This window comes from Melitaea cinxia, chromosome 22 (assembly GCF_905220565.1).
Source record: "Melitaea cinxia chromosome 22, ilMelCinx1.1, whole genome shotgun sequence".
In the NCBI taxonomy this organism is placed as follows: Eukaryota; Metazoa; Arthropoda; class Insecta; order Lepidoptera; family Nymphalidae; genus Melitaea; species Melitaea cinxia.
In genome coordinates, this window is record NC_059415.1 from 7,659,476 (window position 1) to 7,685,035 (window position 25,560).

At 32.9% G+C, this 25,560-nt stretch overlaps 1 protein-coding gene across 1 annotated transcript; it reads left to right on the forward strand.

Annotated features, from left to right (window-relative positions):
* The first annotated feature begins 4,521 nt into the window (after positions 1-4,521).
* LOC123664435 (glucose dehydrogenase [FAD, quinone]-like) lies at positions 4,522-12,235 on the forward strand. Its single transcript, XM_045598979.1, has 4 exons — positions 4,522-5,067; positions 10,063-10,220; positions 10,611-10,725; positions 10,913-12,235. Exons 1-4 carry the CDS (start codon positions 4,522-4,524, stop codon positions 12,233-12,235), a joined length of 2,142 nt encoding a protein of 713 aa, XP_045454935.1.
* Positions 12,236-25,560: the final 13,325 nt, after the last annotated feature.

The following is a 25,560-nucleotide window of genomic DNA, read 5'->3' on the forward strand; positions in this document are numbered from 1 at the left end:
ACTTACATTAAAAAAAAAACAGTATTATATATATTACTTGTTATATTAACAAGTAATACTTAAAAAAGATGTTTTAACATTCCGAAATTCGACAGAACAGAAATCTGGGTTACATGCAAAAAACTTTGCAAACATCGTTGAATCAATTTTTAGCAGATTCGTACTATCTGCTTTTACAAAACCTTTTTGAATTTTAATAAATAAATAGGTACATAGAAATTCACTAACGAAAAAGCATAACTATTACTTCTTGAAGTTAAAGTTGATAGATATGAACCTAGCTGTTTACAGCACTGACAGAACTTTGTTTTTGCCAGTATGACGTCATACCATGGCGGGTCGTGTTTTGGGTCACGTGATATACAGATTAAAATATACGACTTTTAATTTCAATATAATAAAACAATAATGTGCTTTTATGATTCCAAATCAGAATATTTAAGTGTATTTTTACATACATTTTAATTTTTATCAAATTTTATAATTTATTTTTCACTACCGAAAGTACCCTATTTAGATATTTTAATAATGAGTTCAGTTTTAATCACAAAAAAATATCAACATGGTTTAACAAGCTCTAAAAAATTGTTCCAACATATTTTTTTATAAGAAAACACCTTAACCCATAAAATATCATTACGAAAATTATAAAACTATCTCCACTATAGGGTCGAGGACAGAATGCAACGTAAAAAACTAGGACAAGAAACACCACAATTACAAAATCAATTGACTTAGATCTTTTTTTCACCAAAATTAATTGTCAAGTAATCATCTATACTAATATTATAAACAGGTAAAGTTTCTTACTTTGTTTGTTTTTAGAGATCACGAAAATTCTTTCATTAACAGAAAGCTACACTATTCAGGAATGACATAGGCTATATTGTGATCGAATAAAAAATTCAGTGAAAAATCTTTATATATAAAATTCTCGTGTCACAATGTTAGTTACAATACTCCTCCGAAACGGCTGGACTGATTTTTATGATTTTTTTTTGTGCATATCGGGTAGGTCTAAGAATCGGTCAACATCTTTTTTCATACAGCTATTATGGGGGGGGGGATTAAGGGAGGTTAATAACGTATATGGCAAAACAACGTTTGCGGGGTCCGCTAGTATAAAATAAATATTTATGAGTTAGCCTAATCACTATAATTTATGATAATTTATGAAATACATAGTACTAAAATTAATTAAAACGAGACTTAAGGATAAAATAGACTTTGCATAAACAGTTCTATGTAGATCTGCGAGTAGGTTGGTGGTTCTAGCTCACGAAAATCGAACCATGAATATACCATATTTACTTAACTTACCGTATGACTTTTTTCTTTTTGGTTTGACTTTCGTGAGTAAGGTTTACATAATTGTGTTTGCAGGCAAACGAAAAAAAAAACCGACTTCAATTATATCGACAAATAATACAACGTAGATAGACGAAAAATTTGTCAAGTAAGTACACATTATCAAAGATTACTGCAAAAGTTGTAATCAGATCTCAATGAAATTTAAATGTGATTACGTGATAAATGTCGGCTTTCGATTAAATTAAAATTATCAAAATCGGTGCACTCAGTAAAAAATTATCCGGATATATGAGTTTCCGCCGATTTCTCTGGGATCCCATCATCAGATCCTGGTTTCCTTATTATGGTACCACTCCAAGGATATCTCCTTTCCAAAAAAAAATATTGTCAAAATCGGTTCATAAACGACGAAGTTATCCCCGAAAATACATTAAATATATATATATACGGTCGAATTGAGTAACCTCCTCCTTTTTTGACGTCGGTAAAAAAAGTTTCTAAACTAAAGCTATAAATGAATTAGGTATCTACTATATGAACCTCTATAGTTATACTCTATAAAATATGAACATTTACTGCTTCATTTCTTTCTCGTAATAGCTAACATAAGTAAAGGTTGTCTGGAAGACGTTGTAGGCTAAAATGCGTCTAGGTACCTACTTAAGTTAGAAGTTATTTTGTATTTTAATACAATTAGTTCTACATATACATATGCAGAAAATCTATTATCCTGTAGGAGAGGACCTAAGAAAAAAATCAAAGAATCACAGATTAATACATCTACGCTTCAGCCTGTAATATCCCACTGCTAGACTGCTAGGCATAGGCCTCTTTCCCCAAGTAGGAGAAGGATCAGAGCTTAATCTACCACGCTGCTCCAATGCGGGTTGGCGGATAGATTCCCTACTATGAGTAACGATCGCTATCTGGTATACATAATTACAACCGGGACCGATAGCTTAACGTGCTTTTCACGGCAAACAACTGTATGGCCAATCAATACAAATGATTGTCGTGTGCGGGGATCGAACCCGCAACCGCCAGTGCAATAGCCACAAGCCAGTGATGTGACAGTTAAGCCAACGCATCGTCGATTAGAACATATATCTAAGCTTTAATTATATAACAGAGGAGTCGGCGGCCGCAGCTTAGTAGCTCGCCAGGGCGCCACTCTCGTGCCACACGCCTTCTGAATAAGCTGTCAGATCAGGTGGACCTATTCTGTTGTACTCTGAATGAATTCACAAGAGCTGCATTATTTATTATAGGTTATGGTTAGTGATTATTTTGGTTACAATATTTTAGTTTGTACTATCACATTAGGTAATTAACCTGTAATGGTAGTTATATTAATGGCAATAAATAAATAAAATAAAAAATACAATATATAATCTAACACAGTAAATCCATACCTGAGAATTAAAAAGATATTGGTATCACATTAATTCAACTCGATTTCAGATATTTAAATTCATTTTACTGAATTTTTAAAAATAGGTTTCGAGTACGCTCTTGAGTTACTCTATAAAATAAATGACGATTTGTAACATTAATTTTATTTATTTATCATATTTTAAAAGCATAGTTCAATGACGATACAAACATGCGGTTCGATAAAATTTTTTACATTGATGTCTTAACTACCATTTACTGTATATATATCATCAGGCTTCTCATAAGAGCAGTAAATTTTTATTTCTTATATAATATTTCCTTTTCTCTAAATCTTAACATCCAATTATATCAGACACTGATCCGACTTTAGATTCTTTCCGTAATGAACTACATTCGGTACAAATCAGATAGATCACGTGGAGCTTAATTGTAAAGTTGCGAGTTCAGATCCGGGTGGTACCATAAATTTTCTAGTCTACCTCAATAATTATTCTCCGAAGCAATTCTGGGATATTTTCTGCTCATTAATCACCATTGTAATTATTGTTTTTTATAGCACTAGAATGACAAAAAAGCCATTCATTGCTTCCTAAAATTTTACCTTAGATTTCTCATTTTTGAAACCCAGTCTCAGAAGGCTCAGATGTTAAAACTCCATGGCGTCTTAATTTTCCAAGCCTAATCACCCTGATGCTTTAAAGATTATAAAATTGTATGTATTTTTTTTCAATTATTAGTTTTTATTCATTTTGTTGTAGTTACTTAGATACGCACCGCTTCAGACAGTCAACATATGCATAGTATGCTTCCCCGCAAGAATTCCCGCTCGCAAGAAATTTTTGAGAATATACAAAGATTTATATTTAACCAGCCTCAAAAAAGGAGAAGGTTACTCAATTCGACCGTATGTGTATGTATATATATATATATTTTTTAATGTATGTTCGGGGATAACTTCGTCGTTTATAAACCGATTTTGATTATAAAAATTTGTTGGAAAGGACATCCCAAGGGTGGTGCCATAATAAAGAAACCAGGATCTGGTGATGGAATCCCAAAGAAATCGAGGGAAATCCTCGAAAATCGTAGTGACGACTAGGGCGCTTGTTTTTTTTTTCGTCAATTTACGTTGTATTACTTGTCTATCTAATTGAAGTCGGTTTTTCTTGTTTGCGAGCAAACACAATTATTCGATCTGTCCTTTATTAGTTTCTTAAGTTGTTGCTGTTAGTTGTTATTAAAAGCACTTGATGATGAACCATTCTCCTTGTAGAGGAGCTGTGCGTCTGACTAAGCTTAAACCCATCTCTCATACAAAAAAACGGAAATTTGCCCAGCAGTTTATATATTGCATTTATAGTCGGTTTAAGTTCTGTTTCAAACACAAAAATTATAAAAGGTCACTATTCATAAAATTAATTAGACACATCGCAACGAAATTTAGATACCCTCGGTACTTTAGACTGACTCTTACATTACAGAAATATAATAAGGACTGAAAGACATTTTTTGTTATAGGCTTTAGTAAACATACTCGACACGGAGTCAAAATTTTAAAATAAATTATATCATTCCTTCAATGACATTGTCACAAAAAGATAATGTCTTGCATAATCAGCGATCTTTCCAATGTTTATTTTCTTGCATTCGTCTTAAAAATCATTTGAACGTTGCGTTGACTGAGGTAACAACGAGTGATTAGAATCATAATTATTAAATATCAATAACAATGTATCTTTTTATATGAATCCGACAATTATATGCTAAAATCTAGAAATAGGTTATTTAATAATACAGTGAATGAGTGTTTTGAATATGTCGTGGAAGCCATTAAATTTAAGTGCAGTTTGTTTGGAGAAACAGGCAACATTAACACAATGTTCATCGACGGGATTTATGCTTTTAGCATTAGTAATGAAACTCTTCGGTGGTGCCTCATATAGTCTTCCATGTGAAAAGAAAAAACGCTCTTCTGATAATATACAAAACTCAGATTATTTTGAGTCACCATTTTCTGAAAATTTTTCAGAATCTAAAAATGTTCCAGAATATTCGTCATCGTATTTGAGTGGGAGTTATTCAAACGATTATAATAAGTTCTTAAAAACTTTTTCCGAAAATCCATTTACGGATGGTGATTTTTTTAATAAAGTACCCTTTAAAACAAATGACCTTGAATCCGACAAATATTTTGATGATGAAGTTTCTAATAAAGAGCTCGTAAATGAAGATTTGAAGCTGAAGAAAAATAAAAAGAGCGATAGAACAAGAAAGATACAGGAATATGATTTCATAATTGTCGGAGGTGGTACCGCCGGATGTGTTGTGGCTAATCGCTTATCAGAAATAAAGCAATGGAAGGTAAGTGTTGTATGTAGTATGGTTAAATATCAATGAAAACTCTAAAATTCTCAAAAATGTTTATTAATAGATGATACAGTTTGTAATCACTGACCTATTAATATTATACTAGACGCTAAATACATTACACACATTTTTTTTAATTGAATCATTATACTGTCTGTATTATACGTACGCAACTGTGATTATCACTCCTATACTAAGTTTTATTTTGAACGACTCTTTTTAATTTGACCTAATTTATATTAAGATTTCTTGTCTAAAATTTGTACTTTATTACTATGTTTTTAGAAGAAAGAGCTTGTTATTTTAGCAGTATAAAATGAAACAGTTTGTGTTTTTAACTACTAATGTAACACGCTTAATAAAAAATAAAAAATTTAATTACGTACACCTTAAAAATGAATCAAAAGATATTGTATATAATTATGTACATGAATGTAAGTACAAGTTGGACACAAACGAGAAGATTTAAATTAAGCTACAAACATTAACGTACAATTTCCAACTTAAATTAAAAAAATCAAATATAAACAGTAGTTTAATGTTTTGTTGTAAATCTGTCACGTGAGTTAACAAAATAATGTTGTACAAAAATAATTTATCTTGTATGATATACTATAATGTATATGTATGTAATGTACGTATGATGTAACAAAACAAACTAACATATGATGTAGAAGTGCTTTACTGTGGTCTGTGTATATATGTATATCATTTAACTTAATGTGCTTGTATCCATTTTATATGACACCTAAATATTAACACATATAACCTTTCGTTACTAAATGTTACGAATTACACGAGGCCTAGCCAACGTCTGTACATCATTACAGCCTATACAGTCCACTGCTGGACATCGGCCTCCACAAGTTAACGCCAAAAATAACGTGAACTCATGTGTTTTGCCCATAGTCACCACGCTGGGCAGGCGGGTTGGTGACCGTAGAACTGGCTTTGTCGCACCAAAGACCCTGCTGCCCGTCTTCGGCCTGTGTATTTCAAAGCCAGCAGTTGGATGGTTATCCCGCCACCGGTCGGCTTTTAAAGTTCCAAGGTGGTAGTGGAACTGTGTTATGCCTTAGTCGCCTCTTACGACACCCACGGGAAGAGAGGGGGTGGCTATATTCTTTAGTACCGTAGCCACACAGTACCCGTAGCCACACAGTACGTGTCTCGTCTGTACGTGTGTGTCTAATGCCTGTACCTATTACATATACAATGCATTTTATTAAATGTATCATAACTTTTTAAAATTTGTATTAGTACAGTTTATTTTGTCATGTCATTTTATAATAATGATCCAATAGTCGTAACTACATCGGAACAATGCATTGAATGTAAATACATAAAATAATTTTTAACAAAAAAAAACCGACTTCAAACAGGAAACTAAAAAGTGAAAAATAAATTTAGTTAGTACAAAGTAATTCATATTTTGATTTAGTTAATCATAAATGATTAAATGAATATTTTATAATTTTGAAGTCGGTGCCAAGTAAAACAATAACTACTCTAGTATCTACTCGTAAGTTGTATTCAGTTTTCTTTCATAATTTGTTTCATTGACTATTAGTTTGAATACTGTTAATATTCTGTTATTGTTTTGATATATCTAATAATATTTTTTGTACTTGTTTGTTGTGTGTGTGTTGTTTGTATTTGTTATTGTAGTCAGGTTGTTGTAGTATTTAATGCAAATGTCTGTCGTGCGCGGAGATTGAACACACTAACGCCAGGGCAACAGCCAGTGCTGTGACCGCTGCGCTAACGCGTCGACATACTATGAGTAAAGTTCGCTATCAGGTGTACGTAATAACATCCGGGACTGACAGCCTAGCGTGTTCTCCGAGGCTAGGTTGGAAGAACCACAAAGATTAACAACTAGACCGAAAATAAATATTTGTATAAACATAAATATCCTCTCCGAGCGGGAATTGAACCCGCGACCATCGGTGTTTAGGCGCCGCCGACACGGCACATGCACCATTATATCAAAGCGGTCGTCAAACAGCAAAAGGTAACTGCAGTAAATTGTTGAGAAATTCCCTCAAGTGTTTATGAGCTCCATCATCAAACCTGATCCTGCGACATAGATGACCACACAGCAGGTAATTGCTATAAATCGTTGAAAAGTTCCCTCGACTATCTTCCGTCTCCATCATCAGACTGAAATGGCACTTACAACTCATATATATGCAAAGTTTTCATCAATTGAAACGAATTAAGTTCAAACAGCAGGTAATTGCTATAAATTGTTGAGTTTCCTCGACTATCTTTCTTCTCCATCATCAGATCGACTCCAGACCTTTATTAAATAGTAGTGCTTTATAGTACTTAATGAAAACATGATTAAATTTACTAGTCACCCGTACTATTTTTGAAAGTTTCCCTCGATTTCTCTAAGATCCCATCATCAGATCCTGGTTTCCTTAACATGGTACCAAACTAGGGATATCTCCTTTCCAACAAAAAAAGAATTATCAAAATCGGTTCATAAACAAAGAAGTTATCTCCGAACATACATTAATATATATATATATATATATATATATATATATTTTAATGTATATATATATATATATACGGTCGAATTGAGTTACCTCATCCTTTTTTTGAAGTCGGTTAAAAATACCTATTAAGATGAATACGTCGTGCAATGCAATTTAATTTCAATATCTGTGTATTTTTGACATGAAAAGTGTATTAGTAAATAGAGCAATGCGCTCGATTGCCCAGTTCATTCATTGTGACTTTGGATCTTGACATGTTTCTGTCAACTTTTTTTTTAAACACATGAATCGACCTTGAATTTGTAAAGTGGTGCAATTTAAAGTAAATTTAGGTTACAATTTTTTTATTCAGTGGAAGTTTTGCGCGAATTCGTCTATAGTGTTTCAAATATATTTTTCGTTAATGCCAAAATATCACGTATTTTAAGGACACGGGTTACCTTTTGTCGTGGACCCATCATTTCTAACATTAGGGATGTAATAATTCATATTTATTATTTACGATTTCCGTAAAATGTCGGCGTTTCGGGGTTTTCGGTATCCCATTCCTCAAGGCTATTCAATACCTTATTTTTGAATAAGAAAAAAAGGTTACTCAAATTAAGTTTAAATACCGGTATTCGATATTTTTCATGGTAGCATAAAAAAATTAAAACCATTTTGGCAATCATGTATTGTATTGAACCTAGGTATTTCAACATAGAAAACACAGCAGTTTGACTGCAGGTTCAAGTCTACATTCCTTTCACGACTCAAGAAAAACATCATATGAAATATTCTAATGTTTCGGGACAACTTCTGTGAGATGCCCTTACCTGCATATACCAACCTGCCAGGCCTTACAGAAGCGGCGAGGCAGATCAAGCTCCAATTCTTTATAATTATACAGTAAAAAAAAAAACATAATATAGGAAATAATTTACAAGATATGAATATATTTAAGACTAGCTATGCCTGCGACTTCGTCCGCATTTTTGGTATTTACATAATCAGCGTGATTCTTTAAATATGCATAACTTTTTTATTTATGTACCGACTGACATGAAACAAACACTAAATTTCAAGTGAAGCCTACCACAATATAGAAATGAAAACCACATCTAAATCACAAACACACAGACAAACAGACAAAATTTTTAACAATCATTGTTTTGGATGCTATTTGCGTTGATAAAGGTCCCAATAATATTTTTTCTCATAATTATATCTTCCATGTACAGACAGCAATCCGTTACATTTTTACTATATGTATTGGGGATGTACAGTTCGACAATATCTCTTTACTTTGTTAAGTCAAAACATTTACTCTGAACGCTATCTATAGCACTCGTAGTTTCTCAATTAATATCCGAACTTCCCGAGAATCAAAAGTAACTTGTTCCTTCCTGCTGAAACACATTTGAAAATTATTGAAGAGCTCTTTTCTATTTATGTTTTTATTTATGTTTCTATTTATGTTCTTTTTTACAATTAATGAAGAGACTTGCTTTATTAATATGGGATCTAATTCGATTACAAACGAATTGCAAAGTTTAAAAGGTATGATAGGATGTAGTCATCTGCTGTCCATTTTAATAGTGTTTCAAACTTTATACCTAATATTTTTCTCTTGAAGCCTATCATTTAGTTGCGTTTGTCCTGAAATTATATATATAGTGCTCAACAGTCTTGACATATACCCTCCGTATATATGTATATAAAAGGATACTTATCTTAAGATAAAAGTTTAAAATAATAAGTTGTGTTGTATTACATTAATTTAAACCAAAATAAACTGACTCAGTAAGTTGCTACGTATATACTACTTACTCCATCTTGACAAGTAACGACATATTATTTTTATTTTTTACGATCGATCTGTTCGACTCTTCACAACTTGATTTTTCACTATCTTCAAACTCTCTCATTTCGTTTTCCACTTAAAACCCAATTAAGTAATATTATGCAAATATAACTGTTAAGATAAAATGCAGACACATTACTAAGCTAGCCGTATTTGTGACTTTAGTGAGTTATCATTTAATTCAAATAGTAGCAGTTATCAGTAATACAATTCCACTACCACCTTGGAACTTATAAAGCCGACCGATAGCGGGATAACCATCCAACTGCTGGCTTTGAAATACACAGGCCGAGGACGGGCAGCAGCGTCTTCGGTGCGACAAAGCCAGCCCTGCGGTCACCAACCTGCCTGCCCAGCGTGGTGACTATGGGCAAAAAACATGAGTTCACGCCATTTTTTGCTCGAACTTGTGGAAGCCTATGTCCAGTAGTGGACTACGATAGTCTGATGTTGTAGTAGCAGTTATCACTACTGCATTGCTTTTTATTATTATTTTTTTTTTTTATTATTTATAGTTAATACAAAACACAATTACTCGGTTTTGCGTCTAAATAAACACTTTTTAACTGTAGCACATAAATGTTAAATGGTTAAGGTACAAGAAGATATATTAAAATAGATTTAATTAAACGTTTTTAGATACTGCTATTAGAAGCTGGTGGGGAAGAGCCCGATGTCACAAGCGTTCCAGCGTTTGCAACGGCATTGGGAAGTTCTAGCATCGACTGGCAATATAGAACTCAACCAGAAAAACTGACATGTCGCTCTTTGCGGGGTCAAACATGTACATGGACAAGGTAAATATCTTACTAATTTCATTTATCTAAATATTATTTCTTTTTCTTATCATCGGTTTCTAGTTTTTCTGTCATTGGTATAGTGCAACCAAGTATGTCTAAATAAGAAAAGAAAATAATTATGAGATTTTTGATGATTCATTTAAGGTTATATTCATTTGCACTATATCACACATTACTGTGCAGTTTGTTTATTTCATAAAGTAGAATTCAATGGAACTTTACAAACTAAATGATTATGATTGATCAGTACAATCTAAATAATTAAAAATTCTTCAGAATTGAAAAAACCGAAGTAATAAACATGGCGACTCATATAAATCAACGGTAAAGGTTAAATGTTTACCTGATTTGTTTTTTTTTTTTTTTCTATATGTATACTGTTTATAGTGGTAAAACTATGGGAGGTTCGAGCGCAATCAACTATTTAGTCTACATGAGAGGAAACAAGCGCGACTATGATAACTGGGCTGAGATGGGAAACTACGGCTGGAGCTACAATGAGGTTAATTATAAGACATTCAAGTTTTTGTTTCAGTGAATACACATTATTGTAGTGCACATACATTTGGCTGGACTGAACTTTTAGTTTTTGTAATTTTTACAAGAAGAAAAATACTTGATGCAAAATTTAACATATTTAAAAATAATATGTACACAATATTATAATTATGCCACGTTTTTAACTTCAGGTCCTGCCCTATTTCAAAAAATCTGAAGATAATCGTGATAAAGAATCGAAAGACTCGTATTATCACTCAGTCGATGGACCACTCACTGTGGAAAGATATCCTTACACCGATGTAAACACAGTTATGCTTGTTGCCGCTTTTAGAGAAAAAGGTCTCCCAGTGAGAGATTTAAATCAAGAAGATAATTTCGGAACGGACATAGGTCTATCAACGTCTAAGAATGGTCAAAGAGTGTCTACAAACGTTGCTTTTATCAAACCTATTCGAAATAAACGTAAAAATTTACATATAGTAACAAACGCACATGTGATCAAAATAAATATAGATTCAGAAACTAAAGTAGCTAAGGGAGTAACTTATGTAAAAAATGGAATCCATTACAAAGTGTTTGCAAAAAAAGAAGTAATTGTTAGCAGTGGTTCACTGAATTCTCCAAAACTACTTATGTTGTCTGGTATAGGTCCTAAAGATGAGTTACATAGTTTAAATATATCCGTCCTTTCAGATCTTAGCGTCGGACAAAACTTACAAGATCATGTCACAACTAATGCACTAATTATGTCACTTACAAATAAAACATCTACCGCAACTGATCAATCAAAAATGTTTAACAAAATCCGTAAATATTATAAACAATATCTTAAAAAAACTGGACCCTTAAGTTCAACGAGTGTACTAAATAGTGTTGCCTTTATTAAAACAAAATATGCAACAGAAAATGTGCCAGATATTCAAATTCATTTTAATGGTCGTAATGTAGAGGATTTTTTCGCTGATACTACGACTTATTTAGCAGCAGATTTTCTTCCCTTACCTTTTTATAATGGCATTGGAGCAAGACCACTTTTACTTGTACCCAAAAGTAAGGGCTATCTTCTTCTAAATAAAACGCATCCAATTTATGGACAACCTTTGATATATACAAACTTTTTTACAGTTAAAAATGACGTCGATGTGTTGGTTGAAGGAATGAAATATGTCGTTAGCTTAGAAAAGACAAAAACTTTCCAATTTTTTGGGGTCAAATTTGTCAAAAATCCAGTAAAAGGTTGTAAGCAATATATTTGGGGTACTCGTGACTATTTCTCTTGTTTACTTACCCAATATACGACAACTATATTTCATCCTGTAGGAACTTGTAAAATGGGACCGGCGTGGGATGAAGACGCCGTCGTTGACCCCAGATTAAGAGTATATGGTATAGATAACTTAAGAGTTATTGACGCATCAATAATGCCAGTAATAGTAAGGGGTAATACGAATGCTCCGACAATAATGATAGGAGAAAAGGGGTCAGATATGATTAAGGAAGATTGGTTATAAATTGTATTAGAAATGGTTAAATTCTTACATTTGTGAATATAGTATAAGAACAATCAGGTGTTTGAGTATGATAGTTTTAGTATTTTTATTGAAACGTAAAACTAAATGGTTATTATCGCACTAAAGAAAATGTTTTTTTTTTTAAATATGACACTTTTCGTGTATTCTCCATTCTACGTGACACAGATGAAATCATCTGTGCCGTTCACGCTATTGGAAGCTTTTATACTAAAGGACGGCACGTTGGCGCAACGGTCACAGCCATGGATTGTACCTGTTGCGCTGGCGGTTGCGGGTTCGATCCCCGCTCATAACAAACATTTGTATTGGTCATACAGGTATTTGCCGTGGTCTGGGTGTTTGTGCAGTCCTTGTGGGTCTCCCCATCGTGCCTCGGAGAGCACGTTAAGCCGTCGGTCTCGGTTGTTATCATGTACACCTGATAGCGATCGTTACTCATAGTAGAGAATATATCCGCCAACCCGCATTGGAGCAGCGTGGTGGATTAAGCTCTGACCCTTCTCCTACATGGGGAAAGAGGCCTATGCCCAGTAGTGGGATATTACAGGCTGAAGCATTATACTAAAGGAATGAATGAATAAATGAACATTACCCATACGTTTATTTATTTAAAATATTTAGTTGATTAAAAAAGTTTGAGATATTACAAATAAACTCCAACTATTATATACTAACACACAACATATTGAAGTTTTACTCCGTCATCAAAAAAAAAAAACCAATCGTTCATTATGGGTAATTTAGTTATTTCGATTATCAACTTACAAAATAATGGACAATAAATGGAGTTCAATTTTATACATAAAATGTATTTTGTCGATTCACAATATCGACCCCATTTAAATATACTATAATTTTATGAATCTGAGTAATTTTGACATTTTTTTACCAATTATCTCACAGTTGATGTTTTTTAATTGGTTGAAAATTTTTATTTTTCTACTCTAATTTTGCAAGTCTCTAAATTTGCAAGTCTAATATATATCACAGGCTTCCAGTAAATCGAATGTGAATTTTAATGACGATAGAAACTAAAAAGAATTCCTTAATGAGTATGTAAATTATATCACGATATTCTACGTTGTGAGCGTCAGATTTTTATTGTAAATTTGTTTAAATTGCCGTTATAAAGGTAATGATATCATTATGTATATGATCTAGACATAAAGTGTAATTGATGTAAATTCAATTGCTTAGTGCTATAAAAGTTACTAGGCACCATGTCTATATACAGATAATTGTCTCCCTTTAATATTGACTTTATTGATGATAATAATTATTTATTTACTCCTTTTACCATAACATTTTACAACACTTTAAGTTTTCATGCCGCAAATAAATTATAGTTCAAGTATTTTGTTAAAGGTTAAAGTCCCACCGATTAGGAATTTTTATTTTGCAAAGAAGAATCAGCAAGAAACTCTGCAGTTAAGCTTAAAAACTGTCTTTTCTTAAAAAGTTTTTCACATCTTGTATGAGTTACAGCGCCATTAAACCAACATACACTTTAACATTAATATATATATTTGATTTTAAGTAAAAAATCTTGACGAATTCGTGAACAAATATCATACATCAGCAACGAAACAAAAGGACACTTTTCAATGTAATCCTACTATGTATCCTACCTGTATTTTCAATGTAATCCTACATCTATTGTGCGAGTAGAGTAAAACAAGAAAGTTTCGAACAAAGACCAACGGAATAATTTCTCCGGCTGAATCATCTCGAAGGAATACCAAGACATTTGTAAATGTGGCCATTAGAAATATACAAGTATGACCGCGTTACGATATTGTTGTAACTATTGTTGTAATGGTTCGATAAATTGTGAATTATAATTTGTCTACCTAAATTTTAATATTACCTGTAAAAATATATATTTTTTATCATTACTCGATATTATTGAACCATTAGTACCTATATTTATTTTAAGTAAGTTTTAGAAAATGAGTTTAAACGTTTAAGTAATACATAATATTCAATTGAATATTATAAATATATCATCATTATCATCATTACAGCCTATACAGTCCACTGCTGGACATAGGCCTCCACAAGTTTACGCCAAAAATAACGTGAACTCATGTGTTTTGCCCACTATATATTATAAATATAAATTTATCTTTAATACTAGTGAGATTCACAAAAAAGAGAAATCGTCTCTTTATGTTTAAGCCAATACATTTATTACCCATAATAATGAGAATATGATATTTTAGTACTATATTCAAGTTTTATTTTTTATTTCCTTCAAATTCTTATAAAATGATAAAAATTTCGGTTTGACTGTTTCTGAGGTACAAGCATGTGTTATGTGAGAATTTTTCCTGTTCATTGTCTTAACAATGGCAACTTTTTCCCAGGAATTTATAAAAATAGTATTTAGACTCAATTTCTTCATTATGGTTAACGTATAAAAAATTTATCTCTTTTCAGTTCAGTGCAACAAGCTGTAACGAATTGATATATCTGTCTGTGACTTTTATACATAAGTGGTTTCTGTATCAGCGGAAAGCAATAACCGCGGTATTACTGGCCCAAATCAAGACCCATCTGCGGTTGCTACACACCCATTATCTGCCTCCATAAACCGCTGAAACACAAACAATCCAAACCAGGACTTTGTCCTTGCGTTGATCCACCGCAAACTTGTATCATCTCTTTTCAATCTAATATGTGTGAGAGAGTTCCAAAATGAAATATCAACAATTAGACATTATAAATTTTTATACTCCCTTTAAAGTATCTCAAAATACAATGAATAAAGCAAGTAAGATAGGAACAATAAGTAGATAAATTCTCGATTAAAGATGGAGGTTGTTGTATTGTTTGTAAAGCTATTGCAATAACGTAATAAATATTAATAAAAATACGCGTCTTGTTCTTAATTTTTCACTCTACAAGTCATACACCGGTAGTCGGTTCGACCTATGCATTAACTACATAATTCCACTACAAAAATCATCGCTATGAATTACAAAATTATTTTAGCGCTTTATCTAATGGTAAATAACTCGTAAAGTAATTAAAGTAAAACTACACATAATTATTTTATTTTAACATTTTACAATATTATGCAACGCGAAACTTAAAAATAATAGTCACTTCAGCCTGTCGCAGTCTACTGCTGGACACAGGCCTCTACAAGTTTGCGCCAAAAATGGCGTGAACTCATTCGTGTTGCCCATAGTCACCACGCTGGGTAGGCGGGTTGGTGACAGGGCTGGCTTTGTCGCACCAAAGACGCTGCTGCCCATCTTCGTCTCCATCGATCGGCTTTTTAATTTCCAAGGTGATACTAGAACTGTGTTATCCCTTAGTCGTCTCTAATGACACCCACGGGAAGAAAAGGGGTGGCTATATTCTTCACTGCTGTAACCACACAAAAAAAAATTACAAATAATTACGTCATGCGTCAAGGTGGCATTGTCTCCTTTAAAAGGTAAGTCTCTTGAAGATTTATAATTTAAATATTATTTACACTTAATTACGATAGAGATCAGTCTTTGTGTAGTTAAGCATTTCTTACTTTATTGTTTTTTTTTCTTAAAAAAATATTTCCTAAAAATAAACATGGAACTATGACTAGCGTCAACATAAAGTATCATTGTATTTTTGTACACATTTTTAAAAAAGACATTTCTTTTAGGTTTTTCTTGAAAAGTCACGTCAGCTGAAGTTGTAAATCTTGACGGCTAACGAGATAAAACGAAACAATGCATCGCGATCGTGACTCTAATTGTATACCCTTGTTAGGGCTTGTCGAGGATTTATAACATCAGTCTTGCTGGAAGAATCATTGTTGATTAAAATAATAAATAGCCTATGATGAATTTGTAGATTCAATTCACCTTTATCTTGACAGATACATATTGTTGCTTTTCTTTAAGAGAAGTTCGACAAAATTTTGTCTTTAATAGTTCGTAAAGCCTACAATCATTACCGGATAACGCGTGTAATACTGTATTCCACTGGCAAGTTCTGTTTTGCTAACAAGGAGAAGAGTAAGTAATTAATCGTAAACTAGCCTCTTTTATATATATACCGCTAAAATATATTTCGAAACATTTATATTTCCTTACCTAGTTGTTTACAACGGAGTGCGAAATTAATTTAGAAGACTTAATATATGAAAAGAATCATCAAAATTAGTACTCACAGTAAAAAATTATGAGTTAACAAATATGCAAAAAAAACATACTATCGAATTGAGAACATCATTCTTTTTAAAGTCGATTAAAATATATAACATTGGTTGTCTGCATTTGAACATTACATATAACCGTGTTCGGTAGCGAGAGGTGCTTTTCGGCCGTGACCTACTTCTGCGAGGAGCTCATGGCAAATAGAGAAAGACGCGGAACGGCAGTGCGAGGCCGACGTCCATGCTGACCTATTCTGCAGGAGACGACCAGAGCGAAAGGCAGAAACGTGACTACAAGGTCACCGCTGAATTTTTATGGGTAGTCTAGCACGTTTTGACGTATCAAGAGCTCTACGATCATACATCAGCGTCAGAAAAAGTGTATCTTATCTAGTTATAATACATCTATAGTAATTCAATCATTTGGTTCATTCACTGTCACGTTAACTTCGAGTCAAACAGTATAACTCCAGTTAATACGATTCGAAACTGTTTTGTGTTTTATCCGCAGCATGTTCTTGTGATAAATCTCTACAAAGTAGTCTTTACGGATTTTCTTCATTATGGACTTTTGTTGGCATTTCTGTTCCTTTTTCGAGTAAAGAAAAATTCTATGGTATTATATACGAACTTGTCTCTTAATGATAAGTCTGGAGAAATCATTTGTATTGTTTCAAATTTAAAAAATTTTATTCAACCAATTTTAAAAATTGTTTTAGTATTAAATCTTTATATCACAAGTTATATTCTATTTTTTATAAGAGCTTAACAGGTAGCATAAGCTTGTACAAATGCCTTTTTAATAACGCTTTCAATGCACCCGTTTTTGATAATAGGATTAGTTAGAAAGATCATCATTCTAGTACCTGGTGCGTAAGGTCCAAAGCAATAGTCACTACTAGAATTACCGATCAGAAAAGATTTGTGTTCGGACAAATATTTGCTTTTAGTCTGAATGTCTATTCTTGTGGACTTCGCCCGTATGCGTCGTGGTGCATGCAAATAATCGCGATTTCATCACAAACACCTGATAACGATCGATTCTTTTGACAGGAAAAGTAATTGTCCACTTGCAATAAAGCAACGTTAATTTTCCCCCATTATGCAAATACAAATACTTATAAAGCCGACCGATGGCAGAATAACCATCCAACTGCTGCCATTCAAATACATAAGCTGAAGACGGGCAGAACGTCTTCGGTACGACAAAGCCAGCGCTGTGTGGTGATTATGGGACAAAACACTTGAGCTCGCACCATAATGTCTTGGGCGAACTTGAGGAGACCTATGTACAGCAGTGGACTACGATAGGCTGAAATAAGCGTTTGTTATCAAACAAAATAACCGACCTCCATTTAAATCGTAACAAAACGAGAAAATCATCAACGTCGTCGAAGTCAATTAAACTCGCATTATTAAGAATAATTCAAAAATTACTTGCTGATATCACTAATATTTATATGGGACCACATGACAAGCACCACTAGTTTTCAAATATGAAAGGAATTGTCAAAATCAGTTGACCTAGTAAAAAGTTATGAGGTATCACACCTTTTTTTTTAATTCGAGTTAAAATGAGGCATTTGTGCTGTGTGGCTACGGCACTAAAGAATTTAGCCACCCCCTCTCTTCCCGTGGGTGTCGTAAGAGGCGACTAAGGGATAACAAGGTTCTACAACCACCTTGGAACTTAAGAAGCCGACCGATGGCGGGATAACCATCCAACTGCTGGCTTTGAAATACACAGGCCGAAGACGGGCAGCAGCATCTTTGGTGCGACAAAGCCAGTACTGCGGTCACCAACCCGCCTGCCCAGCGTGGTGACTATGGGCAAAACACATGAGTTCACGTTATTTTTGGCGTAAACTTGTGGAGGCCTATGTCCAGCAGTGGACTGTATAGGCTGTAATGATGATGATGATGATGATGATTTGGGCCTAATGGGCATTAGTCCAGAAATATTTCCAGCCTGTTCATACACATACAAACTCACCCTTAATTTCAACAATTCACTCACACATAAAACTAAACCCGTATTTACCGTTATGATATAATTGTAACGCGCTGGTAAACAGTTACTAGCTCGGATTATTCGTATCGCTTAATTGAAACATATATATAATGCTGTCTCGATTAGCTCATGCAAATGTTATTAGGTTTCCATATTGAAGGCTAAAGGCGGATTCAGACTGACACACAATTGATACTACTATCATAAATGTATTTGGATTTTTGTTACTCTCTGTCGCGGACTACTAAAATGATTGTAATGGAACTTGGAACAAATACATAATTATATGCTTTATTGAACGTAAAGAGATGACATTTTTACATCGAAAATGATGAATGAAATTCTTTTTATCCCGACCTGGGATAGGAAATTACGCGCCCGGTTCAGGCGTCTAGGTGCAAAAGTTTGCATAGATTGTAATAAGGCTTTGTACGTAGATGACGATCCAGAAGAACATATGTTCTCTCAACAATACTTTATATTTCCTTTAATTAGAAGCTATAAGGTAAAAAGGTAGTTTAACATTATAACATAATTTATATACATAAGTGAATTGCAATATCACAATTCTGGGATTCGTGTCTAATAGAACGCACTCATCTCAGAAATTATTAGATCAGTTTTTTTGTTTATTTTTTCTTCAGACAAGTTGCTTAAAGAAATAATTATATTTAGAGATTATTAAAAAAAAAACGTATTACATAGATTGCAGTTTTATTACTGTCCGCGGAACTGTGAGTTTCGAAACTATTTCGTTACCAGAAATTTTGGTGAAATGGACCGTTACTCAAGAAATATATTAAACGGAGCTGAAAAAAATTCGGTTAAAATACTGAATGCATTAAAAAATAAAAGACGAAAGACTCTGTTGCCTGTCTTCGGCCTGTGTATTTGAAAGCCGGCAGTTGAATGGTTATCCCGCCATTGTCTGTCTTATAAGTTCCAAGGTGGTAGTGGAACTGTGTTATCGCTTAGTCGCCTCTTACGACACCCACGGGAAAAGAGGGGGTGACTATATTCTATACTATCGTAACGACACAGCTCGTAATTATAAATTAAGATGTGTTAAAATACAAATATATGTAACAATACTGAGTACAATAATGAGGTTACGAGTGTAATTATCATATTTCAAGTTTGCTCTATTGAGTTGAATATTAATATTTGCTGTATGCTTTATGTGTATATATTATTTTGTTACATAGTGACCAATCAGTATTACATAGTACATTATTTTATCGGTATTAAACATAATACTAGCTACGAGTGATATAGTATATACTCGTAATAGTGCTGTAGTAGTGCGAGACGTCGCTTTTATGCCAGCAGTTGCGGATTCATTTCTCAGTCTGAGCTGACGATTTATATGTACAAACATTTGTTTCTGATTGACCCACCGTGCCTCGGAGAGCCATGAGGTAGGACAATTATCCACCAACTATAGGCAGAATGAACTAAGAATATGTTATATTGAAAAACGTATTTTTACAGCAGTAGAATAGGGACAGACTGGTTCAATTTCTTTCAGTTCTGACTGTTACATAATTATATAAAGACACGTTTTCCTCATTAAAACAACTTCACCAAACAACAAAGGAAAAAAAATTACGTAGAAGTTGGTTAAGAAATCATGTCAAACATAATTCACTTCAAGAAAAATCTGACACAGTAAAGACAAAGAGCGAGAACTACAAGTAGAGAAGCAACTTTAATGCACTCGAAATAGAATGTCGCTTTTTTCATTGAAGTCAGCTGAGCTCGGAAACTCAAATAGAAATGCATTGTTTCCTATGAATTTTAAATTTATAAACCGTCGTCCGACATTTTATTTAAGAAAATTTCTCGGAGCGTCACTGACGGACCAAGGTTTAAAGAATTACTAAGCCAATTACTATTCAAATAAATGTTAAACCCACCAAGTCAGAGCACGGTTTCTTTTTCATATTTTTAAGAAAAAAGATCTCGTGTATATTTTTGAACAAAAATTCGTATAGAGACTTTGACGTAATGTGCACGGTACTTTCTTACAGTGTATATTTGTGTTGGTACCAACATAAATTTATCTCAAGATATTTTTAAAATTGGAATTAATATTTAATTTAATTAATTCATCATTACAGCCTATACAGTCCACTGCTGGACATAGGCCTCCACAAGTTCCCGCCAAAAATAATGTGAAATCATGTGTTAAATCATTTAATTAATTACTTTTCCAACAATTCGTGACATTTAACGGTAACCATAAAAACTAGCCTTACAGTGACTCGCTGTCAAAAGTCTGCTAAAAATAAAATTCAACGAACTAGTTGATCAAATCCGAACTATAATCTATTTTTAACCGACTTCAAAAAAAGGAGGAGGTTACTCAATTCGACCGTATATATATATTTTTTTTTATGTATGTTCGGAGATAACTTCTTCGTTTATGAACCGATTTTGATAATTCTTTTTTTGTTCGAAAGGAGATATTCATAGTTTGGTACCATGACAAGGAAACCAGGATCTGATGATGGGATCCCAGAGAAATCGAGGGAAACTTTCAAAAATCGTAAGGGTGACTAGTAAATTTAATCATGTTTTCATTAAGTACTATAAAGCACTACTATTTAACAAAGGTCTGGAGTCGATCTGATGATGGAGAAGAAAGATAGTCGAGGGAACTCTTCAACAATTTATAGCAATTACCTGCTTTTTGAACTTAATTCGTTTTTATTGATGAAAAATTTGTACCTGTATGAGTTATAAGTGCCATTACAGTCTGATGATGGAGACAAAAGTTAGTCGAGGGAACTCTTTAACGATTTATAGCAATTACCTGCTGTTTGAACTTAATTCGTTTCTATTGATGAAAACTTTGCATATATATGAGTTATAAGGGCCATTTCAGTCTGATGATGGAGACGAAAGATAGTCGAGGGAACTCTTCAACGACTTATAGCAATTACCTCCTGTTTGAACTTAATTCGTTTCTATTGATGAGAACTTTGCACCTATATGAGTTACAAGTGCCATTAAAGTCTGATGATGGAGACGAAAGATAGTCAAGGGAACTCTTTAACGATTTATAGCAATTACCTGCTGTTTGAACTTAATTCGTTTCTATTGATGAGAACTTTGCACCTATATGAGTTACAAGTGCCATTAAAGTCTGATGATGGAGACGAAAGATAGTCGAGGGAACTTTTCAACGATTTATAGCAATTACCTTCTGTGTGATCATCTGTGTCGCTGGACCAGGTTTGATGATGGAGCCCATAAACACTCGAGGGAATTTCTCAACAATTTACAGCAGTTACCTTTTGCTGTTTGACGACCGCTTTGATATAATGGTGCATGTGCCGTGTCGGCGGCGCCTAAACACCGACGGTCGCGGGTTCAATTCCCGCTCGGAGAGGATATTTATGTTTATACAAATATTTATTTTCGGTCTAGTTGTTAATCTTTGTGGTTCTTCCAACCTAGCCTCGGAGAACACGCTAGGCTGTCAGTCCCGGTTGTTATTACGTACACCTGATAGCGAACTTTACTCATAGTATGTCGACGCGTTAGCGCAGCGGTCACAGCACCGGCTGTTGCACTGGCGTTAGTGGGTTCAATCCCCGCGCACGAGAGACATTTGTATTGGCCATATAGATGTTTGTCATGATCTAGGTGTTTGTGCTTGTGTATTGTGTATGTGAAAAAGCATCCTTGTTAGGTTTACCCATCACTAAAAATTGTAAAATAAAATAATTTTTAACAAAAAAAAACCGACTTCAAATAGGAAACTAAAAAGTGAAAAATAAATTTACTTAGAACAAAGTAATTCGTATTTTGATTTAGTTAATCAAAAATGATTAAATAAATATTTTATAATTTTGAAGTTGGTGCCAAGTAAATACTACAACAACCTGGCTACAATAACAAATACAAACAGCACACACACACACACAACAAACAAGTACAAAAAATATTATTAGATATGTCAAAACAATAACAGAATAATAACAGTATTCAACCTAATAGTCAATGAAACAAATTATGAAAGAAAACTGAATACAACTTACGAGTAGATACTAGAGTAGATATTGTTTTACTTGGCACCGACATCAAAATTATAAAATATTTATTTAATCATTTCTGATTAACTAAATCAAAATACGAATTACTTTGTACTAAGTAAATTTATTTTTCACTTTTTAGTTTCCTATTTGAAGTCGGTTTTTTTTTTGTTAAAAATTATTTTATACTTTTGTGTTTTATTTATGCGTTCATGTAAGCGCTTAAAGCATTTTTAAAGCGCAGTTTAAAGCACTTCTAGCTCTAAATTTTAAACTTAAAATTTTACAAGAAATTTGAGAGTACATTTATTCTGATGATCAAGTGGTGTGACAAACAGCATTTAAATATTATAGAGAAAGAATCAAACTCTTGAAGGAATGTATTTATCGTCGTAATTTATTGTATTTTTTAACCGACTTCAAAAAAAGGAGAAGTTTACTCAATTCGACCGTATATATATATATATACATATATTATTTCCGTACTTTACGCAATGATGTTTTGTCATTTATTATATATATGATATAATTCATTATATATATATATATATATATATATATATATATATATATATATGTTATTAACCCCCTTAATCCCCCCTTATAACTTGGGGGTATGAAAAATAGATGTTGGCCGATTCTCAGACCTACCTGATGTGCACACGATATTTTATAAAAATCGGTCTACTGTTTCGGAGGAGTATTTAACTAACATGGTGACACGAGAATTTTATATACATATAAGATATAAGTATATGAGTATGTTTATTTGTGTCTATGTGTATATTCCTGTTACATAAAAATGTTGCGCCCCATCCCACACTCCTTATGTTAGTACTCTGCTCAAAGGTTGCCTGGAAGAGATCGCTGTATTAGCGATAAGCCCGCCTGTTGCAACTTGTATTTTCGTAATTTCATATATTGTTAAAATATTGTATTGGTGCGAAATAAATAAAAAGTGTCTTTGCGAAAGTGTGAATAAATAAATAAATCAAACTTATAAAAAAAGTCAAATGACTGCAATTCAACAATAATCTCAAATTCTATTTTAGTAAAATTACCTCCTTATATTTATTATTCTTATACGACAAGGGTGGCAAACAAGTACCTGATGGCTATTATTAGGAAACTAGGTATCTTCAAATTGCTACAGACTTAAACTCAACAGTCATTAATCTATAATATAAAAATGAGTCGCTGAATGTGTTGCTAAGCGCAAAACTCGAGAACGGTTGGACCGATTTCGCTAATTTTGTTTTTAAAATATTCCTTGAAGTACGAGGATGGTTCTTACGGAGAGAAAAATTCTAAAAAAAAAAAAATTAAATTTCCTGAAAAAGTCTAAAAACAACACTTTTCTATACTCCCATACAAAAGATTTGTGATAATACTTAAACGTCAATTTGAACTTTAATACCATACGATAAAGTTTGTGTTAGGCGATACGAAGTTCGCCGGGTCAGCTAGTGATAGAATAAAAGAATTAGGAACTATTATAAGCGTAGAGCTTAGCTGTATATAGTGAACATATCCAGATAGTATAACACAAAGTTTTGTAGCTCTCGTAAAAATAATGTACATCACACATATTTATTACACAATATTAGGTAAAGGGCTTACTTGCTTACTGGTAATATGTTTTAAAAAATACGAAAGCGGTATAATGTCGGCGACTGAAAATTTTCGTCTTAGAATAAATTGGTTTCTAATGCTTGACACCATTATTAAGGCGAAAACTCATAATGTTAAGCCATCGCAAATTTCAGGGTCATGTCAGATTTAGAATTATTTATATGAAGGTTGTTATAAATTATCATAAATACAAATAATCTATGGTAATCTCGACGGAACCCTAGTTTATTTCATTCTAATTCAAACCCCTGAAAAGTTCGCAGAATAAAAGCAAAATGCAACTTCGATATGAAATTTAAATGAGCCCAGGTACCCTAATTCTACATCCTTTTGTCATTCCGAGCGGTCGACAATTCTAGAAATAATGTAAATGACGAACACCGAAGTTATATTCTGAATCAAGTTGGTAAAAAGAATAAAATTTTATCCTTTAAAGAAAATTGTTGTTTTATAACATTTAAGGAAGAACGAAATAAAAACATTTATTTGGGCCATCACAAATTCACAAACATTTTTTAACATATAAAGATTACCAAAATAAACAGTAAATAAAATTAAACTAAAAAAAAGAAACAATGATATTAAAAAAAAAACAATTAAGTTTCAAAAATTTAAAATAAAAGTCATGAAAATTAAAAATAATAATACTAAAAAACCTGGTACGTTTCACCGAGGCAGTCGGTATCCAACAGATACAAGTTTATATATTACTAGCATATATATATATTTTTTTTTATTAAATAATTTGGTACACATTTTTTTAAATTTCGTTCTCACAATAGGAAGTTAATACACTAATCATGTAAGATGCTCCGGCAGAAGCTAGTATTTTGTAGCGAATGAGGTTGAAGAAGAGAGCTTAGCTGTACCCTGCGCGCGTTGCTACGCTTTTTTTTTTAGTCGTACCAACTCAGAAACCTCTTGTGGGCTCATGCACAACACTTTGCTGAAGATCACAACATGATCAAATGAATAGTTTACTATTCTATAAAGGACATACATATAAACATTTATTTTTATATATCTTAATATATATAAATCTCGTGTCACAATGTTTGTCCTCAATGGACTCCTAAACTACTTAACCGATTTTAGTCAAATTTGCACACCGTGTGCAGTTTGATCCAACTTAAAAGATAGGCTATATTTTATTTTGATATATTATGTTATTATTATATTTCAGAAAAAAATAAGGTGATACGAAGTTCGCCAGGTCAGCTAGTATACATATAGAAGTTATTTTTTTACCGTCAAATTCCACTATAATTATGAGATATTTCGATTTCCAAATATGCATCTAAGAGTTTTAGTTTATTAATTGAGGAGAAACACGTCCAAAGGCCTACCGCCGTCCTCTACCTCTTAATATTAAAATCGATTCGTAACTTATGTGCAGGAAAACTTAATTCCAAGTGGTGAATGCGGCCTTGTAGATTTTCAACAAAGTTTTTTTCTAAGTAAATAATAAATAATT